Genomic DNA, 15480 nt, shown 5'->3' on the forward strand with positions numbered 1-15480 from the left:
TTCATGGAACTTTGTGACTTGCTTTCCCCTGCCCTGAAGCGCATGAATACCAAGATGAGAGCAGCCCTCACAGTTGAGAAACGAGTGGCGATAGCCCTGTGGAAGCTTGCAACGCCAGACAGCTACCGGTCAGTTGGGAATCAATTTGGAGTGGGCAAATCTACTGTGGGGGCTGCTGTGATGCAAGTAGCCCACGCAATCAAAGATCTGCTGATATCAAGGGTAGTGACCTTGGGAAATGTGCAGGTCATAGTGGATGGCTTTGCTGCAATGGGATTCCCTAACTGTGGTGGGGCCATAGACGGAACCCATATCCCTATCTTGGCACCGGAGCACCAAGCCGGCGAGTACATAAACCGCAAGGGGTACTTTTCAATAGTGCTGCAAGCTCTGGTGGATCACAAGGGACGTTTCACCAACATCAACGTGGGATGGCCGGGAAAGGTACATGACGCTCGCATCTTCAGGAACTCTGGTCTGTTTCAAAAGCTTCAAGAAGGGACTTTATTCCCAGACCAGAAAATAACTGTTGGTGATGTTGAAATGCCTATATGTACCCTTGGGGACCCAGCCTACCCCTTAATGCCATGGCTCATGAAGCCGTACACAGGCAGCCTGGACAGCAGTCAGGAGCTGTTCAACTACAGGCTGAGCAAGTGCAGAATGGTGGCAGAATGTGCATTTGGACGTTTAAAGGCGCGCTGGCGCAGTTTACTGACTCGGTTAGACCTCAGCGAAACCAATATTCCCACTGTTATTACTGCTTGCTGTGTGCTCCACAATATCTGTGAGAGTAAGGGGGAGACGTTTATGGCGGGGTGGGAGGTTGAGGCAAATCGCCTGGCTGCTGGTTATGCGCAGCCAGACACCAGGGCGGTTAGAAGAGCACAGGAGGGTGCGGTACGCATCAGAGAGGCTTTGAAAACCAGTTTCATGACTGGCCAGGCTACGGTGTGAAAGTTCTGTTTGTTTCTCCTTGATGAAACCCCCCGCCCCTTGGTTCACTCTACTTCCTTGTAAGCTAACCACCCTCCCCTCCTCCCTTTGATCACCTCTTGCAGAGGCAATAAAGTCATTGTTGCTTCACATTCATGCATTCTTTATTCATTCATCACACAAATAGGGGGATGACTACCAAGGTAGCCCAGGAGGGGTGGTGGAGGAGGGAAGGAAAATGCCACACAGCACTTTAAAAGTTTACAACTTTAAAATTTATTGAATGACAGCCTTCTTTTTTTGGGGCAATCCTCTGTGGTGGAGTGGCTGGTTGGCCGGTGGCCCCCCCACCGCGTTCTTGGGCGTCTGGGTGTGGAGGCTATGGAACTTGGGGAGGAGGGCGGTTGGTTACACAGGGGCTGTAGTGGCAGTCTGTGCTCCAGCTGCCTTTGCTGCAGCTCAACCATACACTGGAGCATACTGGTTTGGTCCTCCAGCAGCCTCAGCATTGAATCCTGCCTCCTCTCATCACGCTGTCGCCACATTCGAGCTTCAGCCCTCTCTTCAGCCCGCCACTTACTCTCTTCAGCCCGCCACCTCTCCTCCTGGTCATTTTGTGCTTTCCTGCAGTCTGACATTATTTGCCTCCACGCATTCGTCTGTGCTCTGTCAGTGTGGGAGGACAGCATGAGCTCGGAGAACATTTCATCTCGAGTGCGTTTTTTTTTCTTTCTAATCTTCACTAGCCTCTGGGAAGGAGAAGATCCTGTGATCATTGAAACACATGCAGCTGGTGGAGAAAAGAAAAGGGACAGCGGTATTTAAAAAGACACATTTTATAAAACACTGGCTACACTCTTTCAGGGTAAACCTTGCTGTTAACATTACATACATAGCACATGTGCTTTCGTTACAAGGTCGCATTTTGCCTCCCCCCACCGCGTGGCTACCCCCTCAAACCTCCCCCCTCCCTGTGGCTAACAGCGGGGAACATTTCTGTTCAGCCGCAGGCAAACAGCCCAGCAGGAATGGGCTCCTTTGAGTGTCCCCTGAAGAAAAGCACCCTATTTCAACCAGGTGACCATGGATTATATCTCACTCTCCTGAGGATAACACATGAACGGATGTTGCTTGAACGCCAGCAAACATACACTGCAATGCTTTGTTGTACAATGATTCCCGAGTACGTGTTACTGGCCTGGAGTGGTATAGTGTCCTACCATGAAGGACGCAATAAGTCTGCCCTCCCCAGAAACCTTTTGCAAAGGCTTTGGGAGTATATCCAGGAGAGCCGCGAATGCCAGGGCAGAGTAATCCTTTCACATGCTTGCTTTTAAACCATGTATAGTATTTTAAAAGGTACACTCACCGGAGGTCCCTTCTCCGCCTGCTGGGTCCAGGAGGCAGCCTTGGGTGGGTTCAGGGGGTACTGGCTCCAGGTCCAGGGTGAGAAACAGTTCCTGGCTGTCGGGAAAACCAGTTTCTCCGCTTGCTTGCTGTGAGCTATCTACAACCTCCTCCTCATCATCATCTTCTTCGTCCCCAAAACCTGCTTCCGTATTGCCTCCATCTCCATTGAAGGAGTCAAACAACACGGCTGGGGTAGTGGTGGCTGAACCCCCTAAAATGGCATGCAGCTCATCATAGAAGCGGCATGTTTGGGGCTCTGACCCGGAGCGGCCGTTCGCCTCTCTGGTTTTCTGGTAGGCTTGCCTCAGCTCCTTCAGTTTCACGCGGCACTGCTTCGGGTCCCTGTTATGGCCTCTGTCCTTCATGCCCTGGGAGATCTTGACAAAGGTTTTGGCATTTCGAAAACTGGAACGGAGTTCTGATAGCACGGATTCCTCTCCCCATACAGCGATCAGATCCCGTACCTCCCGTTCGGTCCATGCTGGAGCTCTTTTGCGATTCTGAGACTCCATCATGGTCACCTCTGCTGATGAGCTCTGCATGGTCACCTGCAGCTTGCCACGCTGGCCAAACAGGAAATGAGATTCAAAAGTTCGTGGTTCTTTTCCTGTCTACCTGGCCAGTGCATCTGAGTTGAGAGTGCTGTCCAGAGCGGTCAAAATGGAGCACTCTGGGATAGCTCCCGGAGGCCAATACCGTCGAATTGTGTCCACAGTACCCCAAATTCGACCCGGCAAGGCCGATTTAAGCGCTAATCCGCTTGTCAGGGGTGGAGTAAGGAAATCGATTTTAAGAGCCCTTTAAGTCGAAATAAAGGGCTTCATCGTGTGGACGGGTGCAGGTTTACATCGATTTAATGCTGCTAAATTCGACCTAAAGTCCTAGTGTAGACCAGGGCTCAGGGAATTTAAGGGATGGAGGGAGCTGAAGACATGCCTTCTCTACAGAGAGTGCTAAGAGTCTGTCCTCTTTACCTCCGCCATATGTAAGGGGACTGTTGCCCCCTTAGTAAAACTCAGTGGTGGGGTTTTTGGTTGGCCAGCTCCCAGTACCAAAAGGGGAAGGGTTGATGGGCAATCAGGACCCTGAGACTGACAATCCCCAGGGGCAGTGGGGAGAGGCCAGTACTCCAGGTCAGCCTGATTGACAGGGCGGGCAGGCTAAGGAGGGAGTCAGGAGGTCAGGAAGGTCCAGTCCTCCAGATAAGCTGGAATCAATTGCCTGGGACAGAGTGGGGCCGAGCTAAGGAGAGAGAAGGGGCCCAAGCTGACCTGGGGAGCAGAGCTGTGATGACCAGAGAAGCATGTCAGTGCTGGGAGCAGACCCACAGAAGCAGCCCAGAGAGCAGACCTGTGCTGGGAGGATAACTGCAGCTACCAGAGCCAGAGGGGCCAGAGAAGCAGCCCAGGGAGCTGAGGCAGAGTGGACCTGGAGCTGTCCGGAGCCAGGTGTGGTGAGCAGCTAGGGAGAACGAGAGTGGACCCTGGAACCTCTGCAGGCCAGACTTGTGGGGGATCATAATTGGTTGCTGTTTAATAAATTGTATTTGCTTTGAACTGTATGTAATGTGATCAGTGGATCAGGGAAACATCCAGTGTGGAGAGAGCACCCCGGACTGGGGACACCCTAGCCCATGCCCTAAGTGACCATGACAAGTTTGGGGGTCGAGCCTCCCAGGAATCCTGGGCCCAGCCTTGGGGTTACAAGGACTCTGCCACACAGAAGCGTGGAAGGGGAGCCCTTGAGATCAGGCAGGTCTCCGGGTAAAGGGAGTGGGAGCGAGGACTCAGATCCTTTTGCTAGCCCATTTCACCAGAATAGTGTATAAGCCAGGAAAGTTCCACACAACAGCGGGATCATTCCCCCGCTTACACATAGTTCCAATACCCGATTCTGGTGCAGGTGATGGAAAGGAACGGCAGGGAAGAGAGAAGGGGTGGGCACAGTCTGCTCTGGGTGGTGACGTTGCTGTATCTGCAAGGAGCAGCACACCTCAGCTCAGAGAGCTTGTTTGGTAAAGCTACAGCTATAGCAACATGGGCAGTGAGCTGGTCACTCCAGAGTGGCTTGGTGCTCCAATAAGCAGCACTCTTCCTCAAGGCAGAACCCATCCCCACAGGCCAGCATAGTGCTGAGGGTGGAGCCCTGTTCTGGGGGAGGTATAGAAGGGAGGCTCTGACAGAGTACATTGTCACAACTCATCCTAATTTAAATATAAGAGTCACAGGAGGATCACCTGCAGGGCCAAGTTACTTTTTGACACACCTTTACTGCAAAAAAGGTGTGTTTTTACACTGTTAGCTGCTGAATGTGGAATCCTAGTGAAGACAAGATGCAGACAGTTTTTACCTTGAAGTGGCTAGTTGAGGTCAACATCAGGCGAGGGGAATAAGGTTGTCCTCAGGTAGCTACATACCAATGTAAAATCTACCTTTGTCTTGTCTCCACTAGGATATTATATTGAGATGGTGATAGCTTGCTATCTTGATGTAAACACCTCTCATTCTTAGTGAAGACATAGAAATGAATTGTGAACTTTGGGGCCTTTTGGTCACTAAGGGTATGTCTACACAACCCGCCGGATTGGCGGGCAGCGATCGATCCATCAGGGATCAATTTTTATCGTGTCTAGTCTAGATGCACTCTCCCATCGACTCCTGTACTCCAGCGCTGCGAGAGGCGCAGGCAGAGTCGACGGGGGAGCGGCAGCAGTCGACTCTCCGCAGTGGAGACACCACGGTAAGTCGATCTAAGTACCTCGACTTCAGCTACATTATTCACATAGCTGAAGTTGCGTAACTTAGATCAATCCCCCCCAGCATAGACCAGAGCTAAGTTAGCTAAGGGAATAAAAACATTGGATCAGGTTAAGGATCCTAACAGGAAACCAGTGAAAATCCTGCTGATGGGAAACTTTGCAGCTGCCCATGGTACAAAGACTAAAGCTACAGGAAAAAGCTAGGGCATCGCCTGTTCAAGGTGATAGCAATTCATTGCCCAAATCAGTACAGGGTGCAGCCTGAAAGCGATGCAGTAATAAAAGTCTATTGCAGAGTTGTGGTACAGGTTGCTAGAAAGAGGGATTCATCTGTGGGAATCACAACAGAGAAAGAGCAAGATCCTGACTAAATGCAGAGTCACTCATCAGAACCTGGGAATGGAGAGACAAACAGAAAACATGAGATACTAATCTGTAACTTCAGGCAAAATGAGGCAAACGTTTCCTCTTGCACTGTCCCAGCTACAGAATAGGGAGAGACAGACCCTCCTCCCCTCCACTTCATCTCCCATAAAACAGAAATTACCTTATGCAACAATGACAATCACACACACACAAATACATTCCACCGCTAGAACAGCTGCATGGCAGAGTGTCCCGGAACACTAAACTCGCTCACTAGGGCCAGCTGGAAGGAGGGCTGCAGAAAGATACAAAAGCAGTTGCATCATAGTCACAAACTGCTCAGTTAAGGCTTGCAAAATATTTTTGGCTAAAGTGATTCACTGGCCAAGCAACAACAAGATGAGAGAGAGACAGAGTTAGGGGGAGGGCAGAGCAGACCAGCCAGGGCCATCTGAACAAAGGAAAAACTATAAACAGTGAAATTTTGAAATTCAAAGAGCAAACCCACTTTTAAGGGTGAGACACTTTAAAATCTGCCCTAACATTAATACAGAAGGAGGGGCTCCTGCTACATGAGTGAGACTGAGCAGGCCCAGAGATGGGAAGAGAAAGCATTAAGAGGGAGAAGGAGGACTAGACAGGGAAGAGAGGGAAAGGATGAGACAAAGAACTTTGGTAGCAGGAAGTATCAATGACAGCAAGGATAAACGCAGGATATTCTAGAGATTAGAGAGAACCTGGGGCTGGGGAGGGTATATGAGACTGGACAGGTGGGCGGGGGGAAGGAGATATAGTTGGGCTTGGAGGAGAGGAGAGGCTGAGAGGAACAGCGAGGATGGGACAAGGGCTTGGAGGAGTGTAGCTTGGACTGGCTGGCTGGCCGGCTATGCTGAGTGGCTGCATTTTGCTAGCTGATACCTTTGTGTGTACGGTGGAGTCTGGCTCGCGCTGTGCAAAACATATTAAGAGCTGCTTGACACTTTGATAAAACAAGGAAACAGAAAACAAAACTAATTCATCCCCAAACGGTTCTAGAACAACCGTCCCTCATTCAAAGGCTCAGCCCATATGTTGCTGGCCTGTGTACTGCAATGGTGCCGGCTGAAGTTATCGCTGACTGGCGTGGGCAAGCAATAAGGCTGCCATTCCCAGAAACCTTCAGGAGAGGATTGCAGGGCACCTCCATGAAAATTTAATCGAGATCTCTCAGGAGGATTCCCGGGACATGACAGCGTGAGGCACAGGTCACTTGCTGGAGGATTCTCTGCACCTTGAAGTCTATAAACCACAATTTGAGGACTTCAATAGCTCAGACATAAGTTAGGGGTTTGTTATAGGAGTGGGTGGGTGAGATTCCGTGGCCTGCATTGTGCAGGAGGTCAGACTGGACGATCATAATGGTCCCTTCTGACCTTAAAGTCTATGAGTCTATGACATCCCTGCATACAAAACCAAACTGCTCTGCATGGCCTAAGCCCGCAGGGGAATGAAAAGCAGAAAGCAATGCTACCGCTCAGCATGTTACCTCTTCTGTACGAGTACATTAATGAAAAGTTGACATCTGTGTCCTGTGTAGTTGGGGGGTGCCACCAGTACATCACTGTCATGGGAAATAACAAATTACACACTTACCTGAGGTTCCTTCCCCTGCATCTGGCTTTCCAGTGCTTGACTGCCGGGACTGCAGTGGAGTCACAAAAGGGTCCTGGCTTGTGGCATAGCTGGACCCCCATGGTTGCATGTCCCCCAGCCTCCTCTTCCTTCTCCACCTCCTCCTTGTCCTCGCTGTTCACAGCAGGGCCTGTGACTCAGGCTCCTCAGAGGTATCTCCTCTGGTCTGTGGGGGTAGTAGCAGGGTCTCTGCCAAGCATGGCATACAGCTGTTTGTAAAAGCAGCAGGCCTGGGGCTTGGCACTGGATTGACTGTTTGCCTCCCTGGCCAACTGATGCAGTTCCTTCGCTTTCACGTGACACTGCTGCTGGGCCCTGTTGTACCCCTTCTCCTGCATCTCCCAAGCTATCTGCTAGCAGTTGTCTACGTTTCTACAGCTGGTCTGTAGCTGGTCTTGCACAACCCCTTCTCCCCACAGGTCCAGGAGATCCAATGTCTCCTATCTATGCCAGGCCAGAGTGTGTAGCCAGCATGGGCAGCTGCGCACAAAAATGGAGAGCTGCTACGTGTGCTCGCCAAGCTGGACACACAGGAAAAGGCATCTCTGAACTTCCCGGGACTTTAAAGTATCTGGGACCCCTGGGCAGGAGAGTTCACAACTGTGACCACAGCGGTCCATGTCAGGCATTATGGAACAGCTGCTGGAGGACTGTTAGGGTTGACATAAGTAACCCAGTGTCGGCACTCGTCCTACATTGACCTCAGTGCAGCGACTACAGCTCAGCGCCGCTTGGGAAAGGTGTTACTGCATCGCTGTAACAAGGCACTGCCATCAGTGCAGGACAGATCTACATGCAGACACATGCACAACCAGGTGGATGCAAGGTGGCTTATGTAGCCCTATCTTTGTAGGGGGTCTTAGACAGGAGAGTGAAGCTCATACAATGTATGGAGTGAGGAGTGAGCATTAAGGGTTTGAGGGGCCTGATCGGCAGTGATGTAAAGCAGCATAGGTCTATTGATTTCAGCAGAGCTACACTGATTTACGCCAGCTGAGGATCTGGTCCTGTGTGTGTGTTGGGGAGAGGGGTGTGTGTGATGAGGGGAGGGGTGTGTGTGTTGCGGGGAGGTGTTTACCTGGAGGGACAATTTATCACAGATGAAAAACAAGAAGGTGACTTGGGCTTTCTTTTTGGGAACTTCACTGGGCATGTTTTTGCTTCTCAGCATCCAAAGCCCTGGTTATTTGGTCTTGGATTCCCTGCCCACGGGCCAGCTTGTGACCACCCCATGCCCCCAACAGTCCTGGCACTTCCTCCCCCAGTAAACCCAGTGAGTCACTGTGGGTTGCCAGTCGAGCCCAATGTCATGTAAAGAGTTTCACACTTTTCCCCATTTCCCCTGTGACTCAAAGGGAAAGAATCGATTTTTCACTCTGAAATAAAGTCACACTCTACTTCTCGGCTTGCCAGGGGAGTGACAGTAACACACACAAACAGCATTAGCTTTCCTAAGGTTATTCTGTGCAGTGAACCAGCCTGACAGAAATCAGAACGCAGGTCCAGGTACTAACATTACAGAAATCCATACCAGAGCAGGTGATGTCCCCCTCCAGGCTAGCAGTACCGAGATGCATGATTCAGACCAGAACCAACAGTACAAAGATCCACACATCAATGGAGAACCTCCAGCTGTTCAGTCTGGCACAAAGCAGCGTTCCCTGGTTTGCATAGGTATCTGATCACTGCAAACCTGCCAAGGTCTCCTCCAGTCTCTAGATCCTCCCATCTCCCACAGGCCCTGCAGCCTTTGTCCTTCTATCTGATGGCATCATCTTGAGGATGGGGGAGGACCAGGGACTCCAACCTCTATTGTCTTTTGTGGCAGATGATGGGCCCAATCTTCCCTCCATCATCTGCTGGGATGGATGAGCCAGGCCCAATTCCTCGGCTGAAAATGCTTGGTTCCCCCACCCTTGTCTAGTGGAACCTTCTCCCCCGCCCCCTCACCCCCATGGTCTCCTCATCCTCTGTGCCTCTCTCTCTCTCATTCCCTCTCCCCACTAGCCTCTGGTCCCACCTGCTCCTTCCTTGAGGTCCTCTCTGAGGTCTCTCCTCTGCCGCAGCGCATTCTTTTGTACACATGCGCACACACATGCACACACACACACCTTGGGCTCAGACAAGCCCCTGGTGTCAGGTCCCCAGCACCTGCTTTGCAGCCCTTGAACTTCAAGTTTCTTTGAACCCAAAAACGTCAGTGAACCTGGGAAAACTCACCTGCTCTCATAATAAAACCAGTGAATTTCATCTCAGATCTCTTCACTTTGCAGCAGACAGCATCCTTTCCCGCCAACAGGCCCAGACCTCTGCTCCCATTGCCTGGACACTCCCAACTAGCCCAGACAACCCCTCTACCAGCCAGAGATCTCAGTGAGGCTGCACCTCCCCACCTGACACTCCCCATGTCTTACCTGACAGCCTTGGGGGACCCCACTGGCCACTGTCATTCCCAAGCCTTCCAGGGGCAGATGGCTGGACCTTTTTGTAGCAGATTCAAAGGGGTGGGGGGGGGGAAGTAGCAAAGAAGCTCCCTGCAACCGACTGTGCACCCCCAGCTACAGGAAACTTCTAGGATCACAACCAACAGCAGAGACACAGCAGAAACTTCCATATTGCCCTGCCAGCATAATCACGCCAGCCCCATAGTGCTTGGAAAGAGATCCAATCTCCTAGGGACAGGAGACCCTCAAGGGGGGATGAAAGTGAGTGTCCAGGAGGGGGAGGGGGAGGTGATCAGGTTAGTGAGTGAGGCAGTAACAGGAGAGCGACCTGGCATTAGCTCAACTCAATGGGGTGTTGTCGGGGCTCCTCCCTCAGGGAGCAAGCCCAGCTCCTGGGCAGACCTGGGGGTGCCTTGTGTGTGGCTGGCTCCTGTCTGTGCCAGACACACTGGTGGCTCCTTGTAGTGATCTAGAAGTCTCTGCAGGAGCAAGCTTCCTCTTGTAGATGCCCCCCTGTTCCCCCTGCAAGGCACAATGGAGTGTCCCTTCCTCAGCTCACCGTGGACCATCTTAGCCTTGGTTCTTTGGAGCTGCACTGGGGACTCTGCTAGCATCTTTCACAGGACACGGGGCCCGAAAGTCCCGTTTTGCTCATGACAAAAGATTTGATGCTTCTGATAATCCCTGCTGAAATAACAGCTCCCTTGCAGCAAGTGAGCTATGCAGGGAGCAGTGGTACACAGCAGCTGATTATTATTCACAGGAGATTTCATGCTGGACCATAAAATATTGATATCACAGAGCAGCTTCCTTAAGCCTGGGACAATTGCTGCAGTTCTGTGCTGCATTTCACAATGAGATTTATTCCCTTCCCCTGCTCCTGCCAGTTGCAACATAAACCATGTCACAGGCCTGGCCTTGGCTCATGGCACAAAGGAGCCAAGAATTCACCACACACAATAAACACAAAGCTATTCTGTCACTCGGCTCTCACTGGTCACAAAAACATCCCTCAGCAGCTGGGATGTTTCTTCTGGCAGAGGAACCATCTGGCCATATCTGGATTCACTCCTTTTGACAGGGAAGTCAGTGAATCTATTTTAGGAGTCCAGGAAATTGAGGATTGTTTTCTTAGCTCTTTCCTGCTTCTCCTATTTCACCAGTACAAAAAGAACCTTGATCAAGGCTGGAGACAAAGCTTGTGGGGCAATTGCCCTGCGCACTGCCGTCGGGTGTAAGCAGCCTTCGCGGCAGGAGACTGAGGGTCTGCAGAGCTCATTTCGCACACCCCCTCCCCAGCTTGAGACAGCTGACACAGAGACTATTCAATTAGTAACTGGTTAGTAGTGAGCTAATTTTGGGAAGTGCTTTGAAGGTGACATTCTATAGCTTTGTGTGATTGTTCTACCTGAATGAGAGGAGTCAAAGTAGGGCAGGTCTCTGCTTTCCTCACTTTAAAATTATCTTGTAACTGCCATCTCGTGGGATCAGCTCTAGAAATCACTGCTGTAACTTTCTTCATTGATTGTAACCCAGCAGCAAGATTTTGCCTCAGCTCGGCTGAGTTCTCTCATCTGACCTCGTCTCACTCATGGCTTGGGTAAGGTGCTAACTTGTGCAGCCCACACCTCCTGTTTATGTTCAGGTAAAAAAAAAAAAGTAGGAATTAAAACCAAGGGAATATGGAGGGGACAGGACACACCAGCTGAGCTGTTTGCTTCCTGCAAAGGGAAGACATCTGCAACACTCAGGGGGAAGAAGATCAAAGGGAGGAGAAGTGAGTGCCAAAATAACACTCAGCAGGGGGTGATGGAGAGGATGTGCTGAAACAGAAGGAAGTGGGGATGAAGAGGACCAGCAACATGCTGGCTCCCAGCGGGACCCAGAGGGCTGGATCAGACAGAATGGGCTGATTTGGCTGACCAGGTTTTCCCATTCCTATCACGTCTCCAGCGCCAGGGGGCTGCAATGCACCAGGCACAGAGGGCTACACACCACTTCAGTCCCACACAAGCTGGTGAAGGATGTGGAAGATGCCTGTAGCATTGTGTTCATGTTGTGTACAGTTGTGTGTGTGATGGTGACCGTGTTTGCTGTGTGACTTAGGGCTAATTCAGGCAGGGCTTAGGGTACAGTAGGCCAGAAAGTGACCCAACGCTTCTGAGAGCCATGCACCCTTCATTAAAGGACAATGCAGAGAACCAGCTGCTTGGAAACCTCTCTTTCACCCCCACCCCCAGGCTGCATACACTGACCAGACTGAAGAGATACGTGCAGCCAAAGAACTTTGGGTCTGATAAAAGGTCGGCCTCTGAAGCCAGGGAGACGGACCTACGGGAGTTCCAGGAAGCAGCCTGAACCGCGGTCCCCAGAAGGTGGGGTGGCTGGATAAGCTAGACCAACCTAAGCATTAGGTGAGGCAGAAGTGCAGACCCTGGGTTCAGTTACAAACCCTTTGCTCCTGGTAAGCCGTGACCCTTCTGTCGGGATCAAACACCACTTTGGAAAGGCTGTTCTATGGCACTGGACAAGCACATGGGTCACCGCTCCCAAAGGGGAGACAAGCAGGGCATGATCCCCCCACCAGGCCTGCTGAGGAGTCCCAGTTCGTACACAGGGCTCTGCACTGTGAGTATCACCAGGACAGGGGAAGGCAATCATACCTGGGCGGGGGAGGGGGTGTTGCACTCCAAGCATAAGTAGGGGCAAAGGTGCAGCCAGCCTTGAACCATGACAAAACCCACCAAAGATGGGGCACAAGTGGTGCCCAGGCCTCGGGCCCTCCACGCGGGACCAGCCAGCAGGCCTGCCAGACTCTCTGACATTTGGGCCTTGGCTGACGCCACAGAACACCTCCATTTGAGAGCCTAGAGGGAACATGACTCTGGTTGAAGGGAGCCTGAAACATGACTGAAATACTCAGCTACCCACTCAGTAAGGCCAAGGATTAACCAGGAAAGGGCTGCAGCCACTTTTACTTGGGCAGTCTGGCACCATGTGCTCTTGGACCACTTTGCATAACAGTAATTTGAGTAGTTTTGTCATACAATCTTCCATCATAATTAGCCACCCTCAAAATACCCTCCAACTGCTGAGGTGCTAAACCCAGCAAGGGCCTCACCATGCATCCCTAAATTGGGGCCCAGATTCCAGCTTTAATGGCTTAGACTGTTCACTTGTAACTGGAGAGGAGCCAGGAGCTGCTGCACCAGGTTCTCTCTCACTGGGGTGTGCTCCAGGGAAGGGATTCATTATCTTTGTTTCCAAACAGCAGGTGCTGTCAGCCCCCTGCCTTCCTCTTCTGTGGGAGCTGGCTGGGGTTTCCCCATCATCAGGGCTGCAGAAACTGCAAGAGGGTTCTCAGAGAGCATCTGGGGGCTCCTACACTTGGGTCTGCAAGCCCAGTAAGTGTGAGCTGCACGCTCTGGGGCTGACTGATTCTCTCTAAGCAGGGCCGGCTCTAGGATTTTTGACGCCCCAAGCAAAAAACTTTTTGGCTGTCCCCGCTTTTTTTTCATGCCCCCTACCCTGGGCGCCACCCTAACTCCGCCCTTCCCAACCCCTTCCCCGCCTCCTCCCCCGGGCATGCCAATTTCCCCCCCCATTGCTTCCTGCGGCTCCCCCCGCAAGCCCCCACCCTAGCTCACCTCCACTCCGCCTGCTCCCCTGAACACGCCGCCGCTCCGCTTCTCCCCCTCCCTCTCAGGTGAGGGAGAGGCAACGTGTTCAGGGGAGCAGGCGGAGCAGAGGTGAGCGAGGGTGGGGGGGAGTGCAGGAAGTAACAGGGGAGAGGAACTGCTCCCGGCCCCAGCTGACCTCCGCTCCACCACCGCCGCCTCTCCCGAGCACGCTGCCACTCGGCTTCTCCTCCCTCCCTCCCAGGCTTGCCACGCCAAACAGCTGTTTTGCACACAGCAAGCCTGGAAGGGAGGGGGGAGAAGTGGAGTGGCGGCGGCGCGCTCAGGAGCGCAGGCGGAGGCGAGCTGGGGAGGCGGGGGCACATTTCTAGGGGGCATGGCCGGCGCCGGAATGCCGCCCTAGAAACGTGCCACCCCAAGCAGCTGCTTGTTTTGCTGGTGCCTAGAGCCGGCCCTGACTCTAAGGTCAGGTTGCAATTATGGCTGATTGAACTCTCTGATCACCATGTAGGGCTCATTTGGCTACACACTTCAGGCAACAGAGCACAGCTGTGGCACACCAGCCTATAAGAAACAAATGACAAATGTATGGAGAGAGGAGAAGGAGCATTTTACTGCTGCATGGTTCAGGGAAAGTCTTGAAACTCTCAGCCAACAGCATAAAAGGAGCTCACATTTCTAGAACACTTAAACTGGACATTACACCAATTCCCTTCCTTCCCTTCAGCTCTGCTGAATGTCTGTCTGCACTGGTTTCACCTTTGACAGCGCAACTCAGTTTCTATAGAAAACAGCTTGTGCACAAGCAATTGGGCCCCTTGGTTCAATCCTCTGTGCAGCACAGAGTCTGCAGCAGGCTGGATATTTAAACATAGAGATCAGGACTCCGCTCAGGGACCCCTATTCAAAGATGCCGCAGCCCAAATCCTGCATTTGGGCATGACATTATTCAACCCCTCCCCCCTACAAAATTGGAGACCCAGCTGTAGAGTCATCTTTGAAGCATATCCCTGTGCCTGTATCAATTATGATAGGCTAGAAACCTTGAACATATGACTCCAACTGCGTGGGCTGCGACCGTGTTGTAACCAGTCTGTGCTCTGCGTATATCTACACAGAAATATGTTGGCCAGCAGCCAAACTGCACATATAGCGTCGGGTGGAGTGGGAGCTGTTTGGCTACAGAAAGACTTTACAGCCTCTCTTAGCATATGCCTACCCAGCACTGCATTCCCAGGGTTAGTGGGACTCCAGTCAGCTGACCTGTATCAGGGAACCCTGGGCTTGAGCGTCTACACTGCATTTTAACCCTAAGTTAAGGATTTTCTGACCTGTGCTCAAACCTAAGTCTCTGGTGTCCACACTGCAGAGCACAGACTTGAATCAAAGTATCACCACGCCAAAGTGCCTAGCACCGCCCTGCGACACTCCAGCTCTATGCATATTTTGCACTGTTGGAAAACTCTACTGCCCACCTTGTTTCCTACCTGTGATGGTGCTATTGGTGGGATTCAGGTGCCCATAAGGAGCACACGAGTACAAATGGAATAATTAGCTTTCTTGGAGGCTGAGGTGTGAGAAGGCTTCATACCAAACTACCAGCTAACCTGAGAACTGGGCTCTCCACCTCCAGGCTGAGTCACTCTGGCAGGAATATGCCCACGTGTCCCTGTTCTGAGGATAATTAGGACACCAGGGCCATCAAACTACTCAAATGAAACTTGGCAATTTGTAACATGGGATGTTCAGGGAAGGGGTGGGCTGGCTAGTTTATTTTTGGCTGTTTTGAAGTTTGACACAAAATGCAGGTTTCAGTGAGGGGCATCCTTAGGGCTTGGGGTGCAGTGTGCTCCAGCACTCCCCAGGAATCCCTTATCCCTGCCCCAGCTGCACCCAGGGAAGCTGCAGGGAGTCTTTGGGGCTGGCTCCCACTTGCTCCCCTGAGAGTGCACAGCAGCCCCATGTGGGGAGAGGCAGGGAAGAGCAGAGCAGAACCAAGGGGCTACCCTGCAGGGAGGAGGAGTGGCCAGGATGTTGAAGGTCATCCTTCCTCCAGCTGTACTGAGCCAGGAGCTCTGCTGCTTCCACTCCCTGCAGGGCAGCTGCTGGGTCTGCTCTCCACCTCCACCCCCCCACCCCCACCCTGGGCTGTGTGTTCAGGGGCACCTGGGCTGTGCACACTGTCAGGGTGGTGAGTGGGAGCCAACCCCAAATCTTCCCTGCACTGAGGAGGAGCTGAAGCTGCCACTGCAGAAGG

The 15480-nt window shown here is 52.1% G+C and overlaps 1 protein-coding gene across 1 annotated transcript; it reads right to left on the minus strand.

The window, feature by feature from the left end:
- Positions 1 to 1205: 1205 nt before the first annotated feature.
- On the minus strand, positions 1206 to 2994 carry LOC141992679 (uncharacterized). Its single transcript, XM_074962011.1, has 2 exons — positions 2306 to 2994; positions 1206 to 1726 (listed from the first exon to the last, which is right to left on the minus strand). The coding sequence occupies exons 1-2, from the start codon at positions 2886 to 2888 to the stop codon at positions 1206 to 1208; spliced, it is 1104 nt and encodes a 367-aa protein (XP_074818112.1). The 5' UTR covers positions 2889 to 2994.
- Positions 2995 to 15480: the final 12486 nt, after the last annotated feature.

Source organism: Natator depressus, chromosome 8 (assembly GCF_965152275.1).
Source record: "Natator depressus isolate rNatDep1 chromosome 8, rNatDep2.hap1, whole genome shotgun sequence".
Taxonomy (NCBI): Eukaryota; Metazoa; Chordata; order Testudines; family Cheloniidae; genus Natator; species Natator depressus.